The sequence below is a fragment of the Actinia tenebrosa genome, unplaced genomic scaffold, assembly GCF_029948245.1.
Source record: "Actinia tenebrosa isolate PJP-AT-01 unplaced genomic scaffold, QUT_ActTen_1.0 PGA_scaffold9__36_contigs__length_13948895, whole genome shotgun sequence".
In the NCBI taxonomy this organism is placed as follows: Eukaryota; Metazoa; Cnidaria; class Anthozoa; order Actiniaria; family Actiniidae; genus Actinia; species Actinia tenebrosa.
This window is the reverse complement of record NW_028292586.1, coordinates 4,137,256-4,150,968: the sequence shown is the minus strand read 5'-3', so window position 1 is coordinate 4,150,968 and position 13,713 is coordinate 4,137,256. Positions and strand designations below refer to the sequence as shown.

General features: G+C 38.2%; 2 protein-coding genes across 2 annotated transcripts; both read right to left on the bottom strand.

Annotated features, from left to right (window-relative positions):
* Window positions 1–1,031: 1,031 nt before the first annotated feature.
* Window positions 1,032–7,669, bottom strand: LOC116298608 (long-chain fatty acid transport protein 4). The gene is made up of 7 exons (XM_031707125.2): window positions 7,154–7,669; window positions 5,581–5,966; window positions 4,836–4,994; window positions 4,230–4,299; window positions 3,393–3,591; window positions 2,482–2,854; window positions 1,032–1,891 (listed from the first exon to the last, which is right to left on the bottom strand). The coding sequence occupies exons 1-7, from the start codon at window positions 7,420–7,422 to the stop codon at window positions 1,320–1,322; spliced, it is 2,028 nt and encodes a 675-aa protein (XP_031562985.2). The 5' UTR covers window positions 7,423–7,669; the 3' UTR covers window positions 1,032–1,319.
* Window positions 7,670–8,232: 563 nt separating this feature from the next.
* LOC116298605 (long-chain fatty acid transport protein 4-like) lies at window positions 8,233–13,695 on the bottom strand. Its single transcript, XM_089024718.1, is given in 8 exon segments — window positions 8,233–8,823; window positions 9,095–9,467; window positions 10,003–10,201; window positions 10,854–10,923; window positions 11,593–11,751; window positions 12,400–12,670; window positions 12,673–12,793; window positions 13,285–13,695. Coding segments are annotated over 8 exon segments (1,935 nt in total). The 5' UTR covers window positions 13,455–13,695; the 3' UTR covers window positions 8,233–8,251.
* Between the last annotated feature and the right edge of the window lie 18 nt (window positions 13,696–13,713).

Genomic DNA, 13,713 nt, shown 5'->3' with positions numbered 1-13,713 from the left:
ATAGTGACATTGTCTAACAAAGGATTAATAATAATTATTTACTCTATTTTTAGTGTATTCCATCTGAAACAATATACTAACTACATGTAGAGAGTTAATTGCTGTATATTTACTTTTTATTTCAAATTTATGAGACCCACAATGCCCTTTGGTCTTGGAAAGCACTATTCAGTATACAGTATCCAACCTTTTTTGAAATAGCTGTAACTTTCTGGATTGTAATGTGGCCTGGTAACCTGGTTTCGCATTCGACGCCGTTCATTTCGCCATCTTACTTTTTTTGGGAAAAAAGAGCGCGGCAAAGTTAAGAGAGGACTAGTTCTAAAAACCTATGCTTACAGACGGAGCCAGTATTGTATAAACTTTCGTTTTAAATAAATGTCTTTTTGGATAAAAGTGCATCAAAATAACTTTTCTAATTTTTCTTTCTTTTCTTTTCTTTCTTTTTCTTTCTTTTTTTTTTTTTTTTTTTTTTTTTTTTGCGTTGCAGACGGAGCCAATATTGTATAGTCATTTTAAATAGATGTCTTTGTGCATTGAAATAATTTTTCTGAGGTATTTCCGCAGATTCTGCGTGTTCCGCCGTTCCGTGATCCGTCAATCCTCGGTTTATTACCCTCCCACAACAGAACGCCATAAATTCAATTTACCTCAATTTACACCACAGTTGAAAGAAATCGTTTCGTTTTCCCAGCTGCCATAGCTTTTGTGCGTATATAACTTCCGTCTGAGTAACTCGTATTTTCCGGTAGCGACTACGACTTTCCAATGCGTACTTTCGAAAAGAGCTATGTATATTACTTCCGGTTAGACATATCGTAACTTCTGAATTTTAATCAATCATCAAAAAAATTCTAAGCTCAGTTTTGGTGAAAAAAAATCTTTGTATTGTTTTTCGTTTTGTTTGTTTGTTTGTTTTTTCGGCTGTTAACTAATGCAAAAAGGCTTACACTTAGTGAGCAGGCAGAATAGAGGTGTTATAGTATACGGAGGGCAGGGGAAGGTTAAAACATAAAAAATAGGCGCGAGACTGTCCTACGTTTTGCTTTTATTACAAAATTCACGTATTTTTAACATATCGATACATAAAAAACTAAAATAACAATTCGATTGGATTTCATTGTTTATATTAATTACGAGAATGCGCAGAATTTCTTCTCGTTACAGTAAGAATGTTAAGAAAACAGACTTGATTGTATTTTAGTTTTTGTGGGTTTTTTCCTACAGCACAAGGCACAAAATGCGAATATAAGAATTACCTATTTTCAACGATAGAGCTTGACCTCCATCTTCTCTAAATTTTTTCGATCTCAAATTGTTTAAAGCCTAATTCGCCCGTCAAGAATTTGATTATAAACATCAGAATCTATAGGTAAGTAAGTCTTTGTTTTGCTATTTAAAAAATACATTGGATCTTTCACTAAATTCACGTTAAAACCCTCTTCTTTCAGCTTATTCTTCTGGAATTTAAACGTTGCTGTCATAGCAACCTCCTTCACGACGCGAACAAACACGGGACAGGCGTAACTAGGCAACACGGGACCAAGTTTCGACGCGAGGTTTTCGATATCAAGCACGTTTTGCGGGTCGGCGATGGTGACCATTCCTGCCTTTCCTTCTGCTCCAGGAACTTCTACACCATAAACAACAACATCGCTTAACCCAACCTTTTTGCTCACAATCGATTCAACCTCGGCAGTCGATACATTTTCGCCTCGCCATCGGAAGGTGTCGCCAGTGCGGTCTTGGAAGAAAACGTATCCATACTCATCCTGTATGGCCACATCACCGGACACAAAGGCCACATCATCTTTGGAAAAAACATCTCGGACGAGCTTCTTGGCTGTGTCTTTCTGGTTGAGATAACCATCGAAGCGAAAAACAGCACTCCCTGTGACAAATAAACGCGATAAAATTCAGTTAGTATTTGTCATCATGAACAGTCTGTCAGCATTGCGGAATACAGTCAATTCAAAAAATGTTCTTAATTTTATCTGACTAGTTATGCCTGGTTTACAGCACGAACCTTCGTAGGCGAGCGGGAAGTGTTGAAGGAGACGTTTTTTTAATGCCTTCATATTTTCGAAATTGTGAACTGAATCATAACTACTTTGTTTTTCTTTCCCTAAACCTAAAGACATTTGATGGATTGTTTCTCGCCATTATTATCTTATTACTAGTGGGAACAATTAATTCAGAACAAATATTTTAACCGCTTCAGTGATTTTTACCCATATTCCTTTCGGTCCAGTCGCGTAGCCGGTCGACGACAACGTTTTTTGAATTGACTGTATAAGAGAGAGGCTTTAAAGGCTATCCACAGCCTACTTCCACCCCCCCCCCCCCCCCAACCCCTCGTGGGTCTTTGCGCCCGAAATTAAACGCAGTCTAAACCTCTCAAAAAATGTTCAAACTTGAATCAAAATGAAAAAATAAAAATGAAAAAAACCCAGACACAAAACACAGACACCAGTATCTTACCCATGATAACCTTTCCAACTAGAACACCAGTTTCACCTGGTTTACAGTTGATAGCCAGTCCATCCCGCCCTCTTAGTATCTCCCCCGTCTTTAGATCAATACGGATGAGCTTCACTGGAAATAATCTGGGAGCTATCATGGATGTAAAGCCACACGCTCCGACAGTATTGTCCGTGTTGACAAGGTTGGCATTCCCCTCTGAGGAACCGTAGAATTCTCCGATTTGCTTGATTTTAAAACGTGATTGGAATTCTTGCCAGATCTTTGGGCGCAGTCCATTACCGATGGCTACTCTTACGGTGTGCTGGGTGTCTGATGGACGAGGGGGCTGTGCGAGGAGATAGCGACACAACTCACCAATATACTGGAAAGCCTGGAGAGAGATGGGAAAAAACCGATAAACCTATAGGAAGAGCGTCAGTTTTAAAAATTTCTAAGGATTTGGTCCATATATATTTTCATTTTGTTTTCTTCTCTCCTATGCTACGAGGGTTTTCTCCGGGTTCTCCGGTTTCCTCAGTAAAAATCAACATGTGAGCTGAGCGTCGTGTGCATAGAACATTGAATGTAGTGGTAGTGCGTGTGAGCGAAAAGTGTCCCAAGCAAATAGTGCGAAAGCGCTAGAACGAGTAGACACTTAAATAAAGTGATTTTTTTTTTCATTCACCGCATCACATTTTATCAAATGCATCCTCAGTCAACCAGATCGAATTTGAAATTTAGCTTGTTTCAGTTTTGTAGGAGGAAGAAGACATAAGAGTCCGGAGAAATACTTTTGAATGAAGGAAGAGACTTTAAACAAACTTCACACACATGTGATGCAAGTCCAAAAATTGTTGCAAGAAGGAAGGAAGGAAGAAAAAATGGAATTCCTTGACTAAGGGGGAGGGGTGGGGGTACAAAATACTCACAGTCACTTTGTACTCAATACAGTCATCCCAGAATCTACTGGCCGAGAATTTCCTTCTTATGACGACAGTACAACCATGGACAAAGCAGTAAGCAATGCAAGCCAACCCACCAGCTGAATGGTAGAGAGGCAAGGTACAGTAGACAACATCTTTGCTTCCTAAGTTAAAAAGGTTCGCAAAACCTGATGCCAGGAAAAACCTGTAAATACACAAAGTAAATTAAAGTAAAAGTAAATTAAAGTCAAAAAAAATCAGAGCAGAGCAGAGCAGAGCAGAGCAGAGCAGAGCAGAGCAGAGCAGAGCAGAGCAGAGCAGAGCAGAGCAGAGCAGAGCAGAGCAGAGCAGAGCAGAGCAGAGCAGAGCAGAGCAGAGCAGAACAGAGCGGGTTGGTCACTCAAACCAAGGTATAGCCATTTGCATATATTTCTTTAAAGCAAAGGCAGCTCCCTCTACGCTCAGATATTTTAAGATCAATACAAGACCAGCTCTTGCACTCCAACAAACTGGTGCTTAACTAACTGAACTGACAGTAACTGTCCCATGTAGATTTCATATGCCCCATTGACTTCAACCTCCTCTATCTGAAATTAATTTGTTTCCCTCGCAATATTGGCACTGAGAAAAATATCATATACAGCACACCTCTTTTTTATATATACATTTTAATTATTTTCAAGCGGAAAATCCGGAATCGTATCCTGGAATGACCACTTGGATTGGACTTCAGTAAAGTGGAGCTTGGATCAAAAACGTTTTTATAGTTTAATTATTTTCTTGCTAAAAAAGTGCTTTATAACTAAAATTCCTAAAAGTCTGGCTGCAGTAACAAGCTCGTACCTTGATGTCCTGATAATAGCAGGTTTGGGGAGTCCAGTGGTACCAGAGGTATAAATGTACAGCAATTTGTCTGAAAGATAACATAACAGTAAATGACAATTTTATGTATTTTAGAAGAAGCTAATACCAGTCTCTCTTATTACTTGGAAATCAAACCTTGCTTCCCCTCCCTCCCCTCCCTCGTCGGAAAGGTTTGAATATTTTCTGTATAATATTTCATTTGTCCACCCAAAAACATTCTCCCTCTGCCTAGTAAGCAATGTACTTACGATTTCCAGTCGAAAGATCCAAAATAGACCCTTCATAGGTCAATCATGTCAATAAACCTTTTGCTATATTTTTCTTGTCTACATTGTCCATACATAAATCTAATTACTTTACTTTCGTAAGAAAAATGTGAAACTAAATTTCTGGCTTTGCTGCCTATGGAAAACCTCATTCACCCACAGAAAATTCCTTGCATCGAGCTACAGAATCAATATGCTCTCCATCTTTAGATTGTGAACATCAGCGTCATACTGATCTGTAAAGCTCTTTTTGAAATCACTTCTTGGTTGCTCAAAATTTTCTCCATCTTAAGGTTGTGAACATCAAAGTCATACTGACCTGTAAAGCTCTTTTTGAAATCAGCTGTTGGTTGCTCTGTTGATGCATCCTTTAGATGTTGGTCCAGATTAACGGAATCTACTTTACTGTTTGAGTTTTGACCATGGCTGTAAAGCTGCAATTTGTTCTTGAGCTTGTCTAAAATGTCCTTTACAGGATCTGCATTGAGAATGAGTTATTTTAGTATCCAGATAAATGGATTAAAATTGGTTTAAAATAAAACCATAAAAAAAGATTTGGATTGAGGAGCCATACAGCAAAAAAACAAAACAAAACAAACCAAACATAAACAAAAACATCTTGAATTTAAGATTTTAAACTGGGAAATAGAATTTGGATTATATCCTGAGTAACAAACCAAATTTAATCAAACCCTGAAATAGCCTCTAGGCTGATCTAATTAGAACTTTGCGGTGATGATTAGTGATGACAAATAAGCCTGAAGCGAGATGACTTTTTACCCCCGTCTCTAGACCATAATCCTTTTCACACTGCTTTTGTTCTTTAATTATGACTATTGTTCCTGTATTCTCTAAGGAATCAAAAAATTTAATATGATAGAATTTTAAAAACTATTATGGTATAGAGTCAAGGGTAAAACGTCATCTCCCTTCAGGCTTATTTTTTTCTTTTTTATAGATACATGCACTACTGCTATAATATCAATGTTAATACCCAAACAAGCTTATTAGGAAATTATATGTATCCAACTCAATAATCAATATAAAAATTATACATTACTTACCAGAATAATCACTGCTAAATATGAGAGCTTTGGCTTCAGACACAGCAATGCAGTGATACAAAGAATCTAACTTCAGGTTGAAGTTAATCAGTGCTGTAATGACACCAATCTTTGCCAATCCAAGCCAAAGACAGACATATTCAGGTCTGTTTTCCATAAACAGTGCCACTACATCTCCCTTTCCAAATCCTTTGGACTTGAAGAAGTTTGCAATGCGGTTAGAATATTCATCTACTTCTTGGAATGTCCAACTCTTGCCTTCAAACTGGAGGGCAACTTTGCGAGGATACTTTTTAAGGGTTTTCTGGAAGATATCGGTGATGTTGTAATTCTTGTAGTTGTAGAAGAGGGCTCTCAATTGCATGAGACCCAAAATAAATATACCACTGGAAAAAAATAAAAATAAACAATGTGTAGTTCCAGAAATCATCCATACCCACCCCAAAGAGGAATTTGAAATTTCTGCAGAGTAGGGGGGCCAGAGAAAGAACAAAAATTACAGAGTTTGTATGGAAGAAGATTGGAATCTCCAGGGGGTAGGGGGGTGTCTTAAAAAAATTCCTCTGTGAGGGGGGTATAGATAATTTTTGGAACTACACAATTTAAGACTGACCACTTTTATTTTATAGAGAGGGGGCTGCAGTAGAATATAGTTATAATCCTTTTTTTTATTCAGTGATAGATCAAAATAATACAGTAGATGGTCAACAGAAAATATGTGGACAGTAAAGCCTCTCATCATGTCTGTTTATTTAGTAGCTTATATTTTTAAAATCTGTTCAGTAAATTATATCTCTTGACTACAAACTTATTTTTTCTGGTGAAGTACCATTTGACCAAAACTAATTATTCACAAACATTAATTGTAATACTATCATTTGCATTCAACCTTGAAGCATGATCGCTTTAGCGCATCGTTTTACTTTTCAAACGTAACTGTTTGTCTAGTTTGTGTGTTACGCTTAATTTGACCAATGAAATCATGATGCCACATGCTCCAAATGTCGTGTTTTAATTGGTCAAACCCAAAACTAAATTATGCAAAACAGTTATGTTTCGAAAGTCTAGCGTGGTTACCGTTCAAGGTTGAGCACAAAACTTCAAAAGTTTTCAATGTTTTGAGGAATGTTTTTAGAATATTGCACACTTATGAAAAAGTACAAGGCTAAGCCTGTAACAATAAGATTTACCCAATTTTTTATTTGCAGCAGCCATGAAAAAGAATTTGCCTACCCCACCCCACCCCTCCCCCCTTAACTAAGAGTTCACTTTCGCTGTTAGTTTAATATCCTGTTGAGCGCACGTTTTTATATCTAAAGATCAGTAAGCAACGTGCTGAAAATCAATCTCAAAATATGAGCTATGACTGCACAATCCTGAGATATCTTTTAGCTTGTGAATTTAATTAATTCATTAAAGAGTAATTTGGCGCTTTCGTTAATATAACGTACAAAATTAGTACTAATGGACAGATTATTATGAGTTAGGTGTTCAATTATGTGGTAAAGAGATTCAAAACAGGCTCTCATGTACAATACTTGATCAATATTTAAAGTAATTGAGTAAAACCAACCTCAAGTCACGAGTTATCGTACGAAAAAACACCTTTGGAAAAGAAGGTCCACCAGACGCTAAAAATGCAATGAACAAAAGACCAGGGAATGCAATCCAGGGAAAAGAAAAGTAATGGATTGCTGAGGCGATGACTGCAATCACTAGGCTCCATGCTAGGAACACCTTCATCCTTCTGATTTGGAGGAGAATTCTTGAGGTTGGAGTAAGTTTGTTTGAAAGAGTGTGACTTTGACCCTCCTCCTGTAGTAAACGATACCCCGACTGCATAGCAGACGGGAGGGTTGAAGAATCTAGAACTTGCAACAATTCGGGAAGCTTTCGGCTTCACTTCGTGGAAGTCAATACTTCAATACTTTTAGCCTCCATTCTACCTGTTAGTCGCCTTGAATTCAAGTCTTAATCATTTCTAGAAGCTCCATTATTTAAGGATTCAGAGAACAGAATCTTTTAGATAAGCAGATCACGATTTCAATGCGTTTGTAGGGAAAAAATGGCAACAAATTAAAATCCGGGTGACGCTAGCGACAGGTAAACGAGTGGTTATTGACTTGCACGATTTCCCATTCGCTGCTTCGTCGGTTTTAACGATTTAACACAGGTAACCCAATCTATAATTGTATAAAGGACACAGGGAACCCAAGCTGAAGACTTCTAAATCAATACCAGAAATACGTCCCGTCTGTTGGGCGCGAGACTAATAATTTACATTCCTAAAAGTTACCAATGATCTATAACTTTAAGTGAAAGAGGTCAGATAATGAACTGAAAATCAATAGCTTGAATGACAACTGCCATTCTCAGGTATCTTATTGCCTCAAAAACACCTTAAGAGGTACTGGCTTACTCTCTAGTTCCTTTTAGATTTATGACACCCTAAGAGGTACCAAATTGCAGATATCCAGCCCTTCTCGAATCCGAATCCCCCCCAGAGGGTTCTGTTGTCCCTACACAAACTTCACACAAAGAATCTCTGAAATTGTAGAACATTATATATGTATTTTGATTTAAAACAATTTATTTTGAATAAGATTTCCAAATATATAAATAATAATATATTTATAAATTATATTATCCATACTGTACTTTATTATTATTTTTACATCTGTATATCTCCATTAAGAATTTGACAATAGTTATCACAGTTCAAAGGAAGATAATTCTTTGACTTCCTATCAAGATAGTACATTGGATCTTTCACTAAATTCACGTTAAAACCCTCTTCTTTCAGCTTATTCTTCTGGAATTTAAACGTTGCTGTCATAGCAACCTGCTTCACGACGCGAACAAACACGGGGCAGGCGTAACTAGGCAACACGGGACCAAGTTTCGACGCCAGGTTTTCGATGTCAAGCACGTTTTTCGGGTCGGCGATAGTGACCATTCCTGCCTTTCCTTCTGCTCCAGGAACTTCGACACCATAAACAACGACATCGCTTAACCCAACCTTTTTGCTCACAATCGATTCAACCTCGGCAGTCGATACATTTTCGCCTCGCCATCGGAAGGTGTCGCCAATACGATCTACGAATAATACGTAACCATACTCGTCTCGTACTAAAACATCGCCGGACACAAAATAGACGTCATTCTTAATAAAGACATTTCGAATCAGCTTCTTTTCAGTGTCGTTTTGTTTGAGATAGCCATCAAATCTTGCACCAGGGTCGTCTGTGGCATAAAAGAAAGACAACTTATTTAATGATACCCTTAACAACCTTTAGTCTGATCAAAGTCAGGCATCGCGGTGGTAAGAAAACCCCAAGAGAAACCCTCAATCAACAAACTCTACTCACATGTGATTCCAATACAAACCTCAGACTCCATCCAGAGACAAACCCAGACAAAACCGAGACTCCAGAGTGCCCTATCACTACCCCCCTCCCCACCCTTGATTGCCAAGCTGCAAAAGGCTCCCATACTTATCAGAAAATAAACTTACCTTTGACAACCTTTCCAATTGCAAGACCTGGTTCGCCAGGTTTACAGTTGATAGCCAGTCCATCCTCACCTCGCACTATTTCCCCCGTCTTGCGATCAATACGGATGAGTTTAACAGAGACCAACCTTGAAAAAATCACGGATATAAACCCACAAGAGCCGACGGTGTTGTCTACATTAAGGAAACCAACATTCCCCTCTGAGGAACCGTAGAATTCTCCGATTTGCTTGATTTTAAAACGTGATTGAAATTCTTGCCAGATCTTTGGGCGCAGTCCATTACCGATGGCAATTCGTACGGTGTGCTGGGTGTCTGATGGACGAGGGGGTTGTGCGAGAAGATAGCGGCACATCTCACCAATATACTGAACAACCTAAAAAAATAACCCATAGCTTTTTCAGAACACTGAAATCAAATTCAGGCTTGGTACGATTTCTGCATGCAACATTGTAAAAACAGAATGGAGATCTACTTAGTTGTGCACATTGTGTGAACCGCAACATGCAAACGTTTTGGCATGACCTGCTCTCATCCAATGAAAAGCAACTTTTCGGGGTTAATGGCGGCTGGAATTCGAATTATGTGATCGTAGCAGGAGAATTATATTGCAGGAGAAGACGCCACGTGCGACGCTAGCGACAGCAATAACAACAAGGGAAAAATCTTTAATCGAGGGGGCGTAGCGGTAGTGCACTTGCCTCTTACCCCTAGCATCTTAGATTCAATTCCCAGACTCTGCATCACATTTGAGTAGAGTTTGTTAGAGTTTCACTAAATTTCAATTCGATCTGTGAGTTAGCTGTGCCTCGACTTTGGTCAGCCTAGAGGTTGTCTCAGGGTATCGATAAAATTTGGAGGTTTTTATTTTCATTTTAAAGGGGGGGGGGGGGGGGGATGGGAATACTCACAGTCACTTTGTACTCAATACACTCATCCCAGAATCTACTAGCTGAGAATTTTCTTCTTATAACAAAAGTACACCCAAGAAATAAACAGGTCGAAAGCCCCAACATTCCACCAGCAGTATGATAAAGTGGTAACGTGCAGTACATCACATCGTTGCTGTTTATATTGAGAATACTTCCAAAAGCAGATGCAATGAAAAACCTAAAAAATACATACAGTTATCTAATTTTTTAGAAGTTTGAAATGTTTTCATAAAAGATCCAGAGAGTGGGTTGAGAGGGAATTCGGGATTTTTATTTTTTTGGTGGGAGGGGAGGGTGGAAGGCGATGTCCCCTAGTCAAGTACATCTGAAGCTAATAATCAAAGGCTTCTACTTCAGTCATCATCTAATCATTATCATCATCATCATCACCATCATTACTATCATCATCACTATCACCATCACCATCATCACTATCATCATCACCATCATCATCATCACTACATTACTATCATCATCAGGTTTAGGAAGTCCAGTACACTTCTTTTTTATATAGGGTACATTTTAAATATTTTAAGATGGAAAATCTGGAATTGTATCCTGGAATGAACACTTGGATTGGACTTCAGTAAAGTGGAGCTTGGATCAAAAAAAGTTTTTATAGTTTAATTAGAGTGCTCACACTAAATCCATGAAACAAATACTAATTTTTAGCACTAAATAGTGATAATTAAACAACAGAAAACAAAGGATTTTGTATGAAATAGTATTATTTAATGTTCATGGTTTTAATGTGTGCACTCTATTTCCTTGCTAAAAAGTGTTTTATAACTAAAATTCCTAAAAGTCTGGCTGCAGTAACAAGCTCGTACCTTGATGTCCTGATAATAGCTGGTTTAGGGAGTCCAGTGGTACCAGATGTATAAATATACAGCAATATATCTGAAGAACAAACCATTCACAGCAAATTAATGTCTTTGCTGCGCAGTAAGGATGATTGAAATCTTTAAAAGTGTGAAGAGCTTGCTATGCATAATTCAAGTTATATGACAGTACGTGAAAGAGTCAAGGATAGAATAGATTTATGGGAAGCATGGAAGGCGTAACAGTGAGAGTACTCGCCTCTCACCAAGAAGTTAATTTTTATTGAGAGAGGAAAACCGGAGAACCCAGAGAAAAACCCTTGAAGTACAGAAGAGAACCAACAAACAACTCTACTCACATATGACACTAAGCCTGGTGCGACTCAAACCTGGGTCACATTGATGAGAGGGGATACTCTTACCACTACGCCAGCCATACTTTCCAACTTATTTCTGGGGAGCCTGGACTCAGCATTACATGTGATTAGGGTGTTGGTCTCCCTAGGTTCAAGAGTCTTTCTCCAGATTCTCCACTTTTCTTTATTCACAGAACCCAGCACACTAAATTCCAATTTGACATTCAATCTGTAAGTTTAACCATCTCTTGTTTCATATGATCAGAGCAGCATATGTTTTCATTTTCAAAAAAATTGATGTAATTTTTAGTCAACTAGTGTTAGTCTCAAGTTTTGGAAACTATGAATATTTCATGCAATGTTTAGTCTTCTTTTAGTCTTAAAAAGCTTACCATCAAAACTTTTTACATAGTCAATTATTGGTTGTTCTATTGATGCATCCTTCAGATAATGGTTCAGATTGATACCTTGTATGTTATCAACTGTATCACTACCATGACTGTAGAGCTCCATCTTGTCATCAAGCTTTTCCACAATATCTTTGACAGGAGCTAAGAAAAAAATGTACTTTCAAAAGTCTGAAGACTTTCTCCTACTACGCAGCTGATTTGTATTAGAATCATTCTGCAATGCTCCAGTGGCAGATCTAGGGGTGGGTTTTGGGGTTTGCAACCCCCCCCCCCCCCTTCAATATGAGAGCCATCGTGATTTATCTTTTTTTTTCATGACAACACCAACAGCATCACAAGTTTTATTAAAACAGGGGTCCCGAACACATTTTGCTTGCTTTTTTTTCTATACACCATGTGTGGGACCTGAAACAACCATGCTCGCCTACAGCAAATAATCATCATCATAAGACCTACTTCTGTTTGGGAACCCTGTGCTACTTTCCCGCCAAACAAGTACTTCAACCAATGCTACAACCCCCCCTTTGAAAAAATCCTAGATCCGCCCCTGTGCTCCATCCACTAAGTAGCTACTTAGGGGAGTGGGAGATGTGTGTCAACACTAACCCTCCAATAAAAAAATCCTAGATCTGCCCCTGTGCTCCATCCACTAAGTAGCTACTTAGGGGAGTGGGAGGTGTGTGTCAACACTAATAGCAACTGTGTAAGAAATTAATACTAAACCCTCCAATAAATAAATAATGCTTCTTTACCTTACAGAAAATCTTATCTTGAAACTATTCAGTGTACCTGAAATTTCACTGCTAAATATGAGAGCTTTTGCCTCAGATGCGGAAATGCAGTGATACAAGGAATCTAGTCGTAGATTGAAGTTAATCAGTGCTGTAATGACGCCAATCTTTGCTAACACAAGCCAAAGACAGACATATTCAGGTCTATTTTCCATAAACAGTGCCACTACATCTCCCTTTACAAATCCTTTGGACTTGAAGAAGTTTGCCACTTGGTTGGAATATTCATCTACTTGTTGAAATGTCCAGTTCTTTCCTTCAAACTGGACCGGAAGGCAACTTTGTGTGGGTATTTAGCAACAGTTTTCTGGAATACATCTGATATGCTGTGAGGCTTCTTACGATATGCATCTGCTTGAGCCAGTGTTGCACCAAAATAGTGTTGCAACAATCTGCAAAATTGAATGGTTTGGATACTTGAAAGGGTTATTCTGTATGGTGCACATGCTGTGTGTGTTAGTGTGTGTGAGTGAAAAGCATCCCCATATATTAATAATGCAAAAGGCCTATAATTTTTAAATAAGGTTTTATTTATTTATTTATTTGTGTGTTTATTTATTTATCAATCCCCAACCAATCAGAAGGTAAGATATATAATAGTTACTGTGTATAAATTGAGGTCAGATGGGGGGCACATACCGTATAAAATGCTTCCCTGTCGCAAATAAAGAATGCTTTACATATAATAGTATTTATTTGGCTCTATTCTTAGCGAAACAATTTATAGACAATAGCAGCTAGCAAATTAACGTGCCCACAATCGTGTCTGCAAGTATCCAAACCAAAAAAGGCCAAAAATAGTTGAACAATCATCGTATCACACATGCTTTGTCTTGCATCGCAATATGCTCTAATTATCTTTAAGATTTATCTTCATTCTTACCTAATATCGCGCAGAAAAGTACGAAAAAACACCTTTGGAAAAGAAGGTCCACCAGACGCTAAAAATGCAATGAACCAAAGACCAGGAAATACAATCAAGGGAAGAGAAAAGTAATGTATTGCTGAGGCAATGACTGCAATCACTAGGCTCCATGCTAGAAACATCTTCATCGTTCTCCTCCTCTAAAGGAGATAGAATAAATCTTTCCGACTATAGAGCAATTTTTTACTTCATGAGTCTCTCAAGCTCGAGTTTTCGTGATCAGGTTCCATTGGATGTTTTGAGTTTGTATTCTCAAATTTCCGAGCAAACGAAGTTTTGACGTCAGGGACTCGACACCTAGGCGAAACCTCCCCGAAGCTTCCACGAGTATTTGTCGATTACAGAATACATGCTCGCGGTTTGTTGTCACGACGATAACATGAAGCT

Bases quoted from the DNA above. Each gene is read 5' to 3' on its own strand.
- LOC116298608 (XM_031707125.2), bottom strand. From the start codon at position 7,422: ATGCAGTCGGGGTATCGTTTACTACAGGAGGAGGGTCAAAGTCACACT. The intron at 3,592-4,229 runs GTACGAGCTTGT...GTGTATTTACAG, and splicing joins GCTATTATCAGGACATCAAG to GTTTTTCCTGGCATCAGGTT. The intron at 2,855-3,392 runs GTGAGTATTTTG...ATCTCTCTCCAG, and splicing joins GTATTGAGTACAAAGTGACT to GCTTTCCAGTATATTGGTGA.